Raw genomic sequence first — 18,024 nt, 5'->3', positions numbered from 1 at the left:
AAAAAATACATTAACTTTATGTGCTCATTACTCTCCTTCGAAATTGGAAAACTTATAATTAGACACTCATTGTTTTAGGCCCTCAAATGGTCTGATATCATAATCAAAATATTCATATTTATTATTTAAATAAAATATTTGTAGTAGGTGATGATTTTAACAAAAACAAATCAAAAAATTCAGGTGAAACCGGAAACTACATGCGCCAACTGATTCCCTCTATAGTGACGCAAATACTCACCTATACTCACCACCATTAGCGCTTGGAAGCACATCCTTTTTTTTTATTCGAGATGAAGAACTTAAAAATGAATAGTCGATTATTAAGGATGGTACAACATAAGGAAAGCCGAAAGGAGTCACACAATTAGTAACAATAACATCAAACACAAATTAATAAATACGACGGTCGTGAATAATAAACTGTTTTATTCTAACAATGTAATCATTCGACATAATATAATGATAGCATATATAATATTAATTATTATTATTATTGTGATATATAATATTAATGATTACAATTATTATTACACAACGTAGTGCGATCTCCAGTCCCCACGTAAATTATATTATAATCATCCACGCTCTAAGTCGACTAATAAAAAAAATATATAATAATAATAATCAAAACAAAATATGAAAAATAAAAAACATAATATTATCATAAACTGCATAATATAATATAATATTATTATGTTAGACATTAAAATCATTCGCGGGAAGAGAAATTGGAATTCCTGGGGCGAGGGTAGTGTGTATTATATATAATATTGTATGTATGTGTATAATAGTGCACACATGAGTCGAAAAACGATACTAAGACGACACAGACATAAGTCGCCTTATATAATATATAATACACAAATAATTGTCGGTTACAAATCGCGCGCGACTAATACAACAGTTCATAATAATCATAATATCATATTATTATCGGGGACCATGAAAAAAAAAAAAACAAAACCGCACACTTTAATATTATTCTTGTCAGGAAAGTAAAACAATTTAGGAACATTCTTTTTCAAGGTATTCACAGAGAGCACCGCAGTGAAAACCCAAACACCGGAAACATCAGGTTGCGCGGTTTTCGTCGTCGTGTCACAGACGCGCGAAAAACACAACGAATTATGTTTTATTTATTTTTTTATAATCATAATACATAAATAAAATGTATCTCATGTTTATTATATGAAAGCAAAAAAAAAAAAAATACATAATAATAATAAAAAATACTCCTCGAGAAAATCTCTACAATGAATTGGTAATCTAAAAACGAATGCGTAACAAATTATCTAAAATAATATTAATATAAATAATAATAATAATAATAATCATAAAAAAAAAAATTGAAAACAAATAATAAACATAGGATGTTTCCTGCCACTTCTTTGACTTCTTGTTAAAACATTACCGTTTATATATAAATATAAATATATGTATTTTTATAATGTATATAATAATAATTTGAAAAAAAAATCGTGAGGGAAAAATCTGAGACCTGACCTATATATATATATATATATGTATATATAAAAAAAACAATCCTTCAATATTAGGCCTCATATAGTTTATTAATTTGTATAACACTAATCTCCGTTCTACACCAACAGTTTTACACTTCGGAATAAAATTCAACATTTTTTTTTTTTTCATAATATATAATAATATAATATAAATTTAGGGTCTAAAAACATAGTGGACAGTTGATTATTGTAATTTTTTTTTTATATTTTAAGTTTTTGTACTTTGAACTGACGATTTTTCAATACACATAAATAATATTATATATAAATATAATTATATCGTAACTATTTTATTAGTTAAAAATTTTTAATTTTATATTTTTTTATTAATCAAATACATATATATATTTATACATATATATATACTTGTTATCTTTAAATACCGTACACAATATTATATTAAAGTTATTATGTTAAAGTATAAATTTATATAATATAATCGTTATGATACATAATTCACTCACTATAATCTAAACACCCTAATGTCTATCTACATTTATACATATATATTTTTGAAAAAAATCTAAAATCATATTTTACTACTTTTTGTTTAAAGACTATGTAATTAAATAAAAAAAAAAAACGATAAAATATACGATGCACGTTAACGTAAGAATTTGAAGCGAAGACTATTTGAAAAAGATTTCGCTAAACGAAGAGAAGCTGGATTGAAAATGGGACAAAAACAAAACTCCTCATTGTAAAAGGAGTCAGTGTCTGGGGAGGGAGGAGATAGGTCGCTGACAGAACGATTATCTTAATACATTTTTTTTAAGTATCATACGACACACGCCAAAAAAGGTTAGTAAAACGTTATAAAATTGCAGTCACATAATAAATGAAGAGAGGAGAGGTGATCGTGAGAGTCACCATAGTGCGTGTGGGGTTGCAAATATGTGGTTAACGATTACACGTGTAGTACTTACGCGGGTCATACGACTAGATTAAATCCGTAAACGCTGCTCGGCCGTTTATTAGTCGAGACGGATGAGTGGCATTTGACATAATCGTCTTTTTTTTTTTTTTAAATACCACAATATAATCACCCACGACAAAATGTTTTATTTGAAAAAATGTATCATTTAATTGTTTTCATAATATCATTGAGCATTTATACAACTCGCGGGCCTATCATCGAGGATCGATATGTTTTACCCTCTTCTCGCACAGTCGTGATACGTAAGTACATTTTACAATTATTAACATCAAAGTTTAGGAAATTACTTTAGTGCCCGTCAGTAGTTTACAATCTCCTCCATTATGGCTCCAGACCTGACATACTAATTAATAACATATAAAGAGCGAGTTAAAATAAAATTGTAAGGAAAATAAAAATGAAAACCGTGACACCGTCACCAAAAGTTCTAACTATTGCTATATAACACACACAAAGAAAAAAAAATTAACTAAAATCAAAAATGCTAACAAAAAAGTGCTAAAAATAAAAACAAAATGTGTAATAAAAACTATAAAATAGGTAGTTCGAGTTATTTGTTTTAAATATATGTATGCGTATTATATATTAAATGATTTTCGATTTTTATTAAAATTTCGACTGTGACTAGAATGCAAAACTAAAAATTTCGAGTTCTTTTCTCTCGTTCATAAAAGTTATAATAAAAATAATTAATAGTAATAGAATTTATGTAAATTATCAATATTGAAGATAAAACTACTTATTTTATAGAAGGTATCTGTTGTTCTCTCTTATTTAATCCCTAAGAAATATTACACAAAACGCAAACCACTCCAAAAAATCTACAAAATATTATATTAAAATAAAATTCTCAACGCGATTCGAGACTCGATGAAAAAAATTAAAAGAAATTCCTTTACACATACATCATAATAATAATAACTAATATAATAAATAAATAAAATAATGATGATGATGATGATGATAATAATAATAATAATACACAATATAATAACTGTACACGGGGGAATGGGGGGTTAATATCTAATACTATAGCGATTACATAATATAATAAACTATAATATCGTAATACATGTGGTGAAAAATATGATATTATCAAAAAGTGAGTTTTTTAAACTCTCCTTTTTCTATCTTCTTTTCTCACTCATGTACACTATCTATACACTAACAAATGCGCTGTAACGAGTTAAACAAAATAATGTTTTTTTTTGTTTTTATAATTTTTTTTTTTTTAATGAACAGGTACAGACAGAGTATGTCAAAAAGAAAAAGATATATAGAATAATAACATGACGACAATCCAAACGCGTCGAACAAACAAAAAACTCTCCTAGAAATACGATTTAATTTGTTTAAAATAGTCAAAAATGTACGCCGATAATACAAAAAATCCACGTAATATTATATATAAATATAATATTGCTAATAATATCAATTAATGAAGTATTTCCATTTGTACGATCCGTTCCGTTTTTTTTGTTTTTTTTTCTCCCTTACTTTTTTTTTAAATTTATAAACCTACGCATTTAGACTATATAAATAATCATTAATTAAAAACATAATTTGTTTAATGTTGTACTATTAGTGCATAATAACAAAACATAAAGCATAAAAAAATCACGATTTACAATATATGTATACATTAACAATATCAAATAATATAAATAAAGGAAAGAAGTATAATATAGAAATTAAAACAACTCAACTTGGGCTAAAATGAGTTAAAAAAAAATTAACTAAAGAGTATTCATTCCCGTAAGACAAATGAAACTCGAGGTAGCTTAGGTATTTTTAAACAACGATTTGTATTTGTATTTTTTTCTTTTTTTTGTATTTAAACTTGTGTCCCCCGAGTTACTCGAAATCGACAAAAAAAAAAATATAGTTATACAATAATAATAATAACAAAAATTATGATAGTGATGATGGCGATGGAATTGAAATCAAAACGAAACACCCAAAAACGAAAAAATAACCGTATACTATATATTATCAATTTTAAATCTCGAGAATTTTGTTTTAGTATATATAATAATTATTAAAACAAACGATAAAAACTGTTCCTTTCATTGTTGCTTTGTTAATTAACATATAGTACGATTGGTAAACAAAACAAGAGGTAGCGCGTAATTGAGCATCAGAGGAAGAATACATTATAATAATATGAATAGTAATAATAATAAATATAATGTCTATAACCACACACGCGTCATACAACAAATACGCACGCACAATTCACCCACACAATAATAATAATATTAATATCGTTAGGCGATACGGTCGTGTGTGCGTCTACGTTCAACATACAGATAGGTAAAATCATCGTATAGGTTTCAAATAGCTCAAACGTGATATTTTTTATTATATAATATTATCCATATATCGTTAATAATAATAAATTACTTTAAATAATTGTACTCTACGTATTTATCATTAATTAATCAATTATATAATATGTTGTACTGTTGTTCTAAGAATATTACCATACACATAATAATATAAATAATAATAATTAAACCCGCCGGACGTCGACGAATCGACAACACCAGAACGAATTAATATCACACACCACCGCAGACGGACACTTCTTTGTCTGCCGCCACCGCCAACGTTGATGGTTAGCGAAAAATTGTGTACGACAACAATATTATTTATTATTATGAGCTACTCTTCAGCAGGACAGACAGCGGTCCGTGAAAAAAAAATTAATCGATCGCTAAAATTATGTTTTTTAAAACATTTACAACACTACTAAGACTCTAATTATATAGGAGATCGAGAAATAAAGCTACTAATGTTTTGCGCACACAGTCGTGTAAAATTTACTATAAGAACCAAAATTAAAATTGCTAACTCTTTTGACTTATTTTTTAAAATTTTGGAACTATACCTACAAAAAGAAGTAAAAATAAATTTCATACATACGTACACCAAATGCTGCCGACAAATCGTCCTTTGAAATCGAAAAACGGATGGTGGTGTCTCGTCGTAGTGACGGGCGGGCGGATGAGAAAAAGCTGTCGATAGGGTCCCGCTCGAAGTCTTATATAGGTATATAATAATATCATCCCATTACATAATATTATTATTATTGTACATAATTAGTATTTTTTTGTTCAGAATTTTTTTTTTTTAATTTTTTTTAACGGGGACCGCTGTACAAAATATTTTAACAAGAAAAAAATTACATTACGACGTCTTTTCTTTGAAAATCACTAACACCTAATAATAATAATTAAAATCTTAAGAATAATGATTATTTCAATGTTTTTTTTTTCAATAAAAAAAAAACCACAAACGTAATAATAATAATAATAATAATAAAACAACTACGAACAAATAATAATAATAAAGAACACCTTGTTTTTTTTTTTTTTGTTTTTTGTTTTTTGAAAATATGAAAATGCCGTTTTGGTTTATTTATACACACGATTGCATTTAAATAGTTCAAACCAAACCCAAGTGGTTGATCGCCGCCATGATGTCGTTGACTTTGGTGTCCCATATGGAATGGAGCAACTTTTCAATGGCCACCGAAGTGTAATCGGGAGGCGCGAGCTGTTGCTGTTGCAACTGTTGGTGATTTTGTTGCTGTTGGAGCACGGCCGGCGGAGTGACGGAGACTGAAGATGAAGAGGAGCAGTTCACCGCTGTTGCTGCGGCGGCGGTAGCTGCCGGTAGGCGGCCACCGGCCCCGACCATCGTGGCCGGGACCGTGGCCGTATGTTATGGCCACTGTCGGGTGTAGTATACCGCAAGCGGCTTGACAAAGTGATAATCGACGGAAGTGCAGTGCGGACAGGTGACTTTGCGGCTATAATCGCTGTAGAAGTTCAGTCGTTGGTGTGACAACATCAGTGCTTTCTGACAGCCGTTGCACTGAGGAAACACAAGTACGAAAATAACAATTTAGAAAACAATATATGCAGATGTAAAAGCACGCCTGCAGAGTGGAGCAGGTGCAGGACTTTGAAGTGTTTTTCGCCAATATTTTTCGCGTATATATACTTTTAGCAACGCTGTTAAGCTAGCGCATTTTGGTTTTTGAAAGGGATTTTAATTTATTTAAGGCGCTCGTAAAAGTATCGTGTTAGGTTAACGTGTACGCTTAACGTAAAATCACACACGTCTAGTTAAAGGTGATGGCGGAGATGACGTGCGCAAATTATTTTTCGACTTCAAAGGCCGTAGTAAAATTTATCCGTCCTACTCCGTGCGTAGAATCGCTTGCAGGTTTATACACAGCATCATTTTGGTGACGCAAATTAATTAGCTGAACGACGCGGCGAGGGAATTATGAAAGTCTGCTTAAAACTGCATAATTACTTTCACTTACACGCGACAGCCAATCCGGCATTTACCCCTTTTATACCAACCCTGCCCGCCAACTCATTTTCTATATATACCCTCCAGCCGAAGAAGGGTTGTTGTTATTGACGAAAAGAAATCGCTCGGTCCAATTATTATATTCGTCGAACAACTACCTACTTACTACTGAATTAGGGGGTGCAGTGGATGACAGGTTACAGGACAAAGATTAATTCGCGAAAAACCTTATGAAAGTACGATACTAAATAAGATTGTCTGGAGCGACATAAGTAATAATCACATAAAATTAGCATTGTACAACGTGTAGGTACATACCTTGAGTCGTTCGTTGCAACATGGCATGGCGGCAAACACGTCGTACGCGTACATGGTGCCCATAATGAGCGACGAACCGTCCCACTGAGTTGCGCAGAATCGGCAACACAGCTTCCGGTCGGCGTCTTTTCCGTCCAGACATTTCATGCAGACGGCATTCAGGAACAGAGCTCGTCCCTCATTTTTCACCTGCGGGCAAAATACAAAATAACGGACGGGCGTGAGACAGGCGATAAAAAAAAAAAAAAAAAAAACACTGCAACCAAAATTATTTATGAGCGGCATAAAAACATTATGCTAAAAAGTCTTGGATCCACCGAACCACCACCCCCATGTCAAAGTATTAAACGCGTAGCGGAGTTTGTCGAAAAAACTACCCCTACGGCGTAGCTTCGGCGATATAATAATAAACGCCCTTTTCACGCACCACCGCGGCGGACGAAAGTTCTTTATAATAATGATTTCTGAGCTCGCTCGATTATTTCTGTACACGATTCTTCTCATTCTCCCGAGTGTACTTTTTCTTTTAAGCGCGCACGAGTGTGTGTGTGTGTGTTCGTGTAGTAATACGCACACCGCACACTACTCTGCCGCTGGCGAAATCATTAAAAACGTACCAACGGTAGAAGGTGAGCACGACGGTGACGTGGCGGAAAGAAAAAAACCGGATGATTTTCTATCGTTGTTTTCCTAAGAAACGCGTGGCGGCACGCACTGCGAAGCGGAAACATTACGACGTTTAATGGGAAATCCGAAATCGACATGTTCGGAGAGAATGGAGAAAAAAAACTCACCGCCGACCCTTTTTCGAAAACCTATAACAGCGACAGTGTATGCGTGCGCGTGTGTGTGTGGTAAGGGATTGGAGCGAGAGAAGTTCCATTAGACAAATAACGAAAGCGATTTTCAATGTTTAAAGGGCAAACGAGGTTCAGTCTTAACTGTAATTACACGATGACCGGGAATAGAACACACAAACACACATATACAGAATACGTTGTCCGCCAGAGTAAAGAAACCGGCTCCAGATTATATACATGGGCATAGGTATATATTATATTGTAGACATTATAAGATTATATTATATTTTATAATTATTATGAGTCACATCGTGATTCAAAATTTGATTTTAAAAAAAAGTATCCTGTAGTCTATGTTATTTTTGTGTAGCAATGGAAGGTCTGACGAAAATAGACGACAAACATAATTTTACGTAAAAACGTAAAAAACCTAAACTAATACAATAATATATACATTATTATGCTATTCGTTTATTTATTGTTTTTGTAGATTTTTAATTAGTCGGGATAAAGAAGAAGATATTATGATTTTAATATGATCCGAGGCGACTTTTCGAGAATACCATGCTGAGTCATATACTAATAGTCATGTACTTAAAGTATATCGAGCATTTCAGTAAGATTTGGATATAAACGGAAAAAAGATCGTTCAAAAAAAAACTGAAAAACGATCTGCTATTAACGTCATTACGGGACTACTGTTTCGGGCAAAGTAGTACCATTAAAAAATTCCTTCGGAAATCTCTTTGTCTGGATATCTATATACATCTCTCTCGTTGTCTTCCGCTTTCCTCTCAGTGTTGTCGTCGATAATTGATATTAACGAGGTGTACGCGTCCAAAATACGAAAATAATTTCTTGTGTGTTATAGCCGCGTGCAGTGGCCAACAAAATCGACGAAAACGTGCAGTAACAACACGTCGTCGACGAAATGGATACGAAAATAAAACGACAACGTTGCGGCGGTGGCGGCGGCACGAGGCGGAGAATAAGAATGTTCATTTCGAAATCGAAATCCAACCGGAGGAGCACAGTGTGCAAACAACACTAACTAAACTCTGAGGGGAGGGGGTAGGTTTTAATTATAAACCTGGTAAATGTTTGCCTTTTTACCTCGTGTTTACTCGTGTGCCAGCCACAGAACACCTGCACACGCACACACACACACACACACACACGCGCGCAAACTCACAGTGAGTAGGTGCCCCCGCCGCTGTCGGTATATAGTATTATACAGGAATAATATGACGTCTTCATTGAGCTCCCTCTACTCATACTCTCGTATCACTCTCTTTGCCGCCAACGTCTCTCTGTAAACACACCGAATAAGACATCCCAAAAAACACCGAAAATCTTATACTTGTATATGCACATATTTATGCAACGACGGTTTTTGATATTGTGTAGAAAGACGAACTTTTTAATTGGAACGCGGGCGATGCACGCACTCTATTGCCGAAACGAGACGGATACACCGACAATCACCACCACTACAACCAACACTGACGCGAAAGCGAAGGTCTTTGTTGGCGATGATGATGATGATGATGTCTCGTTATTTGCGTTTAAAAAAGCCAACCGAAGCGTAATTAATTAGGAAAGCGAGCGGCTTAAAAAGAAACAGCCCTCGCGGAGTAAAAACTTGTTTGTTCAACACACACCACTCTCAATAATATAACCGGGCACAAAGTCGATATCGTTACTCGCAATTCATGGGAGGGTAAAAAAACAATATTTTCGAATGCTCACGTGTATACTACGCGAGACCGATAAACATTTACTTTATCCAATGCGAGTGTTCAGCGATAACATATATACATACATCCAAACCAAAGACAATACCTCTATAGTATTATGGCAGCATCGCAGAAGCTTTGGGAATAAGTGACGGATCACCATTGTAATGCATAATACGACGCGTCGTCGAACACAGCATATTGTCGTACGAGCTTAAAATATATGTGAACCGAGAATATAATAATAATATATTATGTTGTTTTATGGCTTTTAGGGATTTGTATGCAATGCACCGAGCGAAAACACGTCGAGCGAGGATTATCCCGGCGCGCGGAAACGGCGGATTTTTAGTCGAAACTTTTTTTTTTTTTCCGAAGGATGTGTATGGGGGGCGACGACGGCGTTTGTGTTTACCGTCGTCGTTCGGGGACAGAATAACCGTAGGGGTCAAACGTCTGGACCACTTCACTCCTCATCCATTCGACGACGGATTTACCGCGGCGGAAAGACCGCCGACGATTTAAGGGAGGAATCGGACAACGCACGAGAAACGAAACCGTTGTGCACGCGCGTGAAATATGCTTTGACAAATATTAGCTCGTCGCCTCACGTGCATGTGTGCGAGTGTGTGTCAACATTCACGCAGAACGCACACAAAAAAGGTCCTTCTTTACGGTCAAACGATCACGCCAACGCACACACATGTTTATAAGTCTTATTTCTATCGGTCCTTTCGAGAGCAAAGGAAAAAAAATACACATAACAGCATGGGTATATTTTACGCTGAAACATTTTTCGAGATTCCGTTGAGTATAATATAAGAGCTGCAGCAGCGAGGGTGCAAATACATCGAAGGATAAGTATTCCAAACGAAAATATTCGACGAAAGATAATATAATATTGTCGTATATGTATGATAATATCATACGACATAATCGACGTCGCAATCACGTCAATTAAAAACGGCAAAAAGAAAGGGTTTAAATGTCCGAAATATATAAATATACACGAATCCATAATATTTTAACGCAAAAAAAAACTGTACAGTTTTAGTATGAATTAAATGAATATTATTATGATTATTAAAATATTAAAATATTCACCTCGACAGCGTTTTTGTTATATTGCTTGGGACTGAGGAAGAATGTACCGTCCACCAGCGGATATCGGTCGAACACCAACATGACGTCCGAGCACAGAACGCAGTTGACTCGCGATTGGTTTTGAGCGGCCAACGACGACAAAATGAACGATCTGGTCTCGTCGTTTCCGTGGTTGCCTTCGTCTTCGATCTGAAAAGAGAAATTAATCACAAACGTTAATGCATCTCAACATATACACGTCATAATACACTTTATGAGCGCTGTGGTGATAAAGAATTCGACCGGAGAGAGATCTGCGACCGCCGGGAAAAAAAAAGTTATTACACCGATCTTATCTACCCACCCGCACACTATAGACTGTACAATACTATATATTATATTATATTGTTATTATAGACACTATACGTTAATCAAAATTGGTTTGGATTTCAATCAAGACGGATTACACTCGTTCGGACGCGACTTTTTTTTTTGTTTCCTTTTATTGACGTATGTGGCGAGTGAACGTCTGCTAGCTATACAGCATATGAAACTTATACGAACAGCAGCGGCAGAAGCTACGCAGCAACAATGCGTCTTGGCGTACCATTGTGAAAAACTTTTCCCCGCGCGCAAACGTAGAGTTTTTTGATTAAACCGATTACTTTTACCTCTGACCTGCAGCCGCACACCCGCCGCAGCTGATGCGAAGCAGCCTACCGAATCGAATAAAAGCAGTCCATTACTCTTTGCCGATTTTTTTTTGTTCCCTCTCTGTACGAGATTTTTCGCAAAGTATATTTGTTCAGGAGCCAGCCCGCTCCGCCACCCCCCCACGCTGCGACGTGAGGCGCGCAATTAGTAGGCCAGTTAATGGACCCGACCGGGGAGGGGGCGCGAGAGTGCAGTGCGTATAAACTATAAATGGAAAAATAGATTGCCAGTGGCAGACCTATTATTACACACTCACACATGTGACGTATCTTTGTATGTATATATATATATAAGTGTAAACGGTGGGTTTACACGGGTCGCTTTTAGACGTTTTTCCCGTTTGACGGTGGAGAGATTATATATATCAAAACTTTAATATACCTACACTTTTGAATTAAAAAGCTTTCGTAAACGTCACTATGTGTGTAAATATATATATATATATATATATATATATATATATATACATATATATATATTATATATATAATAGAACGCGGTTGACTATATATATATATATATATATATATATATTGAAACGTCCATCGCAACACGATAAAAGAGATTAAACTTTAGAAACTAATATTTACTCTTTTATCGTGTACCTATATATATATAATATCGTTATATTGTGATAGCTACAGTTTCATTTATTAGATTAAAAAGGAACATAGGTATCAACCTCCTATATGACGAAACAAACAATGCGCGAAACAACGACGGAGTAGAAAATGAAGAAGCGCGGCTTGAAGTCATTTTTCAGTACTACTGCAGTATTGGTTAAAGTCGTTACGGATATATTAAACGAGGTACAGGTTTATGGATACACCGTTAAAAAAAAAAAAAAAAAACGTTTTCGTAAATTGCATCACAAGTAGTGTAAGTGGTGTTTCGCAACTCGGTAATCGTTGCCAATTACCGCGCGGGTGCAGGCTCGGCATTTATTTTGTCGCCTCGTATGCATGTAAAAGTAACGGCGGCGAAAATAAAAACGCTTTTGACGCGTGAAAATAAGGAAGAAAACGATATTACCCCGAGACGACGAGATGACGTCGTTCTCGATATTAAACTCCGAAGTTGTTTATTTTACAACCATCGTCGTACATACATACAGAAGAGAAGCAAATATGGGGTGTGTGCGCGAGTGTGTGGCGGCGGTCCAATTTCATAACTGCGGGCGATGAGGAACACATACACGACGAAGTGAAAACGAGTGCAACTCTTTAAAAGACGCTAATAAACAACGCCGTCGTCTCTTGCACCCGGAGACCCATAAACATGAGTTTCCAACGCCACCCCAGCATCCGAGTTATTATTGCCAAAGAATTCTTCTTCTCCACCTCCTCCTCCTACTCCTCCTGATCTTATATATTACATTTTCTCGGTTCTATTATTATTAACTCGGGAACTACGGCGGAAACGGCGGCTGTGCAGCACTACCTGTTCGCGTATTATATAACACCGGTGGGAATACACAATTTTTCGGATATTGGATTAACAACACTTTATATATATATATATATATATATATGCATGTGTGTGTCGTGTGTGTACACATATACCCCCCTCTCTAAAACACAACCGACACTGATGCACCGCGACCTATTGAACGGAAACGATGGACAAAAAGAAATTCGCATCACCACGCTCTATATATTGTATAGATATATTTGATTTATATATAAACACATATACACACGCCTGCGGATTCCCGCGTGTAGGCAAAATACGAGAGCTGTATAAAAGCGTGAAAACCTGGTGGCAAATCGACCGAAAGTCTGGAGCGCTCACAATGTCATGAATGCAAAACGACGTCGGCGATTAATACTCTGCAAACTCGCGTTCCTCGCGTCCGCCGCCTCCTTAACGAACGCGTATTGTCACCTCACCGGGTGACACACACACACACACACACAATGCATCACCGAAATCGAGAGGAAAGAGCACACGGGAAATACGCGAAATATCTCGGCAGGAGCGACGATGATTGTCTGCAGCCCGAGGAAAAAATAACCGTTCTTTTATCGTACAGCAGTGTGCTCGGCATATTTATACATACGGTTAGAGGGGATTGTGTCGCGCAGTGATCCGTCGCGCGCGTGACCACACATGTGCACGAGTGAGCGAACGCCACTGCTCGTCGGATGGTTTGTTTTCGATGAATATAAAAGAATGGCGAAAGTTAATTAAAACGCTATACACTAAAAGGGAATTAAACCCTTTTCACATCCTCTCCTCCCGGCATACCGAAACCACTCGAAACTTGTATATACATATAGTATATATCTATATGTACATAACACTCATCTCCAATTTAAATTCGTATATCATGTATATGGATATCGCACACCACTTAGTACGCATCATCCGCATAATATACATATTATGTATATATATGCGAGGACGAGGAGGCGTATACGCATACGGCGCGTATATATACGCACTATATATCCGTTCAATTTGTAAATTGAAAGTTTAAGCGTTCGCGTGTTGACTTTAAACTTTGCCATAGTGTTGTTTGCCAAAACATTTTATTAAATACGAGTTTGTGCGCAAAATTTTACCGACGAGATGAGACGACTTGAGTGCACCCCGACGACGATGACGACGACGCATGATGGGTTATGATGATGATTATGATGATGATGATACTACTCTCGGGCGCATAACATGTAAGCGAGAGACAAGAGATATGGTGGCACGGTAAAGCTACAGACGAAAACATTTGATTTTCACAAACAACGCTTTACGAAGAGGCCCAAAACTATACCCATTATGTATATTAAAATCTAAAACGTTAATGTACGCCACTCGCAACCGAGCGATCAAGGGTTTCCGCAATAATCCGACAGCGGTATGAGGCAAGGCAGTCCCTCGACGGACTGCAGTGTGTGTGTGTGTGTGTGTGTGTGTGTGTGTGTGTGTGTGTGTGTGTGTGTGTGTGTGTGTGTGTGTGTGTGTGTGTGTGTGTGTGTGTGTGTGTGTGTGTGTGTGTGTGTGTGTGTGTGTGTGTGTGTGTGTGTGTGTGTGTGTGTGTGTGTGTGTGTGTGTGTGTGTGTGTGTGTGTGTGTGTGTGTGTGTGTGTGTGTGTGTGTGTGTGTGTGTGTGTGTGTGTGTGTGTGTGTGTGTGTGTGTGTGTGTGTGTGTGTGTGTGTGTGTGTGTGTGTGTGTGTGTGCAAGTACGAATGTGTGTATAAAAGTACGATTGAGTGTATAAAAGTACGATTGTGTATGTGTATAATATAACCACTAATTTGACCGGCGAAAATTTATTCATTCGAACATCGTGCTAGCGTATACATGTACAACAAAGCGACGTCAAATTATTACCCGAAGCGCAAGAGACAGGGTAAAGGGAAATTATTCATGCACTGTCCGAAACTCCCTCCATCACGCAAGGCGACGCGCCGACCGTGGCCTTTGGGGTATTATGAATTTTGATCTCTGTTCCATTTTTAGTTTTTTTTTGCCCCATCCGCGTCCCACCCCCATCTCGACCTCACACCGTTTCTCATGCACATTTATTTTGAACTACGCGCTAAATCAACCTTTCGGCCGCCTCCATCATTATTGTTGTACACGGCATGGTCATTTAAATTGCAAAGGCTTTTCAAACCTTTTCACAAGAGAACAAAAAATTGTAGTGCGTACTGCACGGTGTAATTTATTTTTAAAAAGCGAACACAAAAAAAGTGTACAGCACGAGCACCTACCCACTTCCAGTCCAGCACACGTTTGAAATTTTAGACAGTCCGATAAATGGAGTGTACGCCGTGGATAATAATAATAATAATTATTATTATATTATCAAATATCAATAAAACCGCTCACACTTTAGTTGACTATATACACTATAGACGCGTACCTATACGTAATTTTAGAGTAGACTTTTTCAAAACGAAACCTTACACGCCCCTTTGGAGTCCGCACCTGCAGCACGTCGAGAGTTTCAAATTAAATCCGAAACTTTAATTGCAAAGTTATAGCAGTGCAGTATATATATTGGTACTCGATAAATGTGTATGTAGCGTGTACGTCATTAAACCGGCGGAAATCTCAAATTATTTATGGACTACTAATATATATATATATATATATATATATATATATATATATGTAGTATGTATATAGCACCGTATTTCCAGCCGCCAATATATAGAGGCGAAATCCGCAGAGCACTTTGGACGACGTTTAATATATTATTATATTGTACATAAATGTTCATAAAAACCGTTTACAGTAAATCAACCTATTCGGTGCACGGTAATCCCTTCTTCTTTTTACACGCAACCCCCGCCACCGCCGCCGCCGCTAATACACGTATAAGAAAAACGGTTTTTCTAATCCGGAAAATAAGCAAAAACCGGTCACAAATTACCGATCGTAAATACACACGGAAGAGGGGGAAAATTGGAAAGGAGAAAAAAGTTTAACTGCGTTTTTATCGGACCGGTCGGTTTTATCGCGTACCGACACACACACGACTAGCGGAAGAACGTCGCTATGAAAAGGGTATACAATATATTATATAATGGTAGCGCGGTAAGAGCCGATGAGGGCCGGCGAGTAGAAGAAAAGAGTAAATAAAAATCCCGAAAAACGCATAAAAATCCCGAAAACCGAATGTCGTGTATACGCGGCGTGGTTGCCCCCCCTCCCCCTCGGCGCAAAGTGGGCAATTGGGAGACATGTGTGGCAGCGGGAGGAGGGCACTTAAGAGAATGACCCTTTATGGCAATAATATGTGCCATTGTGCAACGCCGGCCGAATATATATTTAGTTTATGTCTCCTGTCCAGAGCGTATTTTACGGGCTCTACACCAATGACGTGTGTGTATGTAATATACGCAACTCACTTTCTCTCTCGGCCCAAAGCTTTCAATTTCTACGAAAGCCCTAATCCCGGAAATAGGCCTCGCCGACCGCTTTTCGACGACGACAGCAACAAATGACTGTCGAGGCTCGGAGAGTATAATGTATAGACGTATATTTATTATATAGAATGTACAAATCGAGATTATTAAAAACCGCAGCGACGACGACGATTTTTGCGAAAACTTTAGTCGAAAAAAAATATCTACAGTAGTATTGTTGTTGCCACCGTTGTCGGATTTAAATAAACAAAATATTATATTTTCAAACGGAAAGCGTTCAATTGGAGACAATTTGGTGTGTCGGCGGCGGACGGAGAAGACGAAAACCTTATTATCGGCAGCGTGCCCGCCGCCGCCGCCACAGCTCTCTCGTCTCATGAATTTCGGTGACCGAATCAATTAAACGTTATTAAACGTAATTAATGGGCAGCATGCGCAATTGATTGCGTGCGGGGGAACGACGACTGATGACCTCCGTGAAACGCGGCCATGCGTTTTAACGAAATTTGTCTATCGTAATTGACATAGTAATAATAATGACCGCGACGTCGGCGATTTGATTTTATCGATTAAGTGGTATACTTACAAGGGAGTTCGGGATACATTTTTTTATCCAATAATATCGTTAAATTTACCATCATAAAAAGGTAAAAAAAAATCGTAATTTTTCATAAATTTATTTAGTGTTTAAAGAAACGGCGGCGCCATCGTCACCACGTCAAACAACGTGCCGCGCGGAAATCACGAAGACGACAACGACTAAGTCAAAGGGATGAAAAGAATTTTATTAGTAACCCACAGAGCTGTGGAAGACAAAGAGTGCTATAAAGGGATTATAAATTAAATCAGTACTATACAGGTACTACTGGCCGGAATAAAATGCGATTGTCGAATGCCGAACGCAACTTCAAAAGAATTGGTCGAATTTGCGTTTAAATTTACAAAGTGGAAATGTAGGGACGCTTTTCCATTTGCAGATACTTTCGTGCAAGTAGAGACACGCCCAACCTCCCCACCCACAGCGCTACGACATGAGTCGAACGCTCAAAATTATTTCTAAATCGAATTATCGACCCCGTTGCACATGGAAGAAGATTCCTCTTTCACTTTTTCGAAAACACTCAACGGCGGCGGGTGATCTGCTTATAAAACACTTTACCGGTAAATAATGAAAGGCACGTACCTGCAGCAGCAGATAACAACCCTCGAATTGTTTTCGAGTGAAAAGGCTAAATTAAAAAAATGGTTCTCTTTTCAAAAGACGACGAATTTCGAATGAAACCTGCACCGGCTGCACCCCTTTCTGATACAAATGTAATAACGATAAATAAAATAAGTTTATATTATATTGTACAGGCACATATTTTATGGTACCTACCTATATAATAAGCATACAATATTGAAATAAAAGTCTGGAGAAATACCTATATTTGGGTAGGCACGCACTCCGGGACACATCCAAACCGACCGTTATCAGACTTTCGCAAGTTTTAAACTCGGTAAAATATAAATATAAAACAATAATAACATCTAAAACCGATAAAAAAAAAGTAGCGTGGAAGCGAAAAACCGAATCGGAAACGCCGTCAAAAACGATGACACGGGTCGTTAGTTCGAACAATGTTTCGCCGCATAGTCGGCCAGCAACCAAGCCTCTTTATATTATTTCTCTCCTCCTCCACCGCCACCGACGCCGTCACGTAATCTTGA

General features: G+C 36.8%; 1 protein-coding gene across 1 annotated transcript in view; it reads right to left on the bottom strand.

Annotated features, from left to right (window-relative positions):
- Positions 1-412: 412 nt before the first annotated feature.
- The window catches only part of heca (hdc homolog, cell cycle regulator), a 53,912-nt gene continuing 36,300 nt past the window's right edge, over positions 413-18,024 (bottom strand). Inside the window, exons 3-5 of the mRNA XM_015510929.2 lie at positions 10,748-10,936; positions 7,108-7,296; positions 413-6,342 (exon numbers count right to left, since the gene is read on the bottom strand). Of these exons, the coding sequence (XP_015366415.2) occupies positions 6,190-6,342; positions 7,108-7,296; positions 10,748-10,936 (531 nt within the window). The 3' untranslated portion in view covers positions 413-6,189. The remainder of the gene's footprint in view (positions 6,343-7,107; positions 7,297-10,747; positions 10,937-18,024) is intronic.

This window comes from Diuraphis noxia, unplaced genomic scaffold (assembly GCF_037042655.1).
Source record: "Diuraphis noxia isolate RWA-SAM2 unplaced genomic scaffold, SU_Dnox_SAM2 contig0004, whole genome shotgun sequence".
Classification (NCBI taxonomy): Eukaryota; Metazoa; Arthropoda; class Insecta; order Hemiptera; family Aphididae; genus Diuraphis; species Diuraphis noxia.
This window is presented reverse-complemented; position numbering and strand designations above follow the sequence as displayed.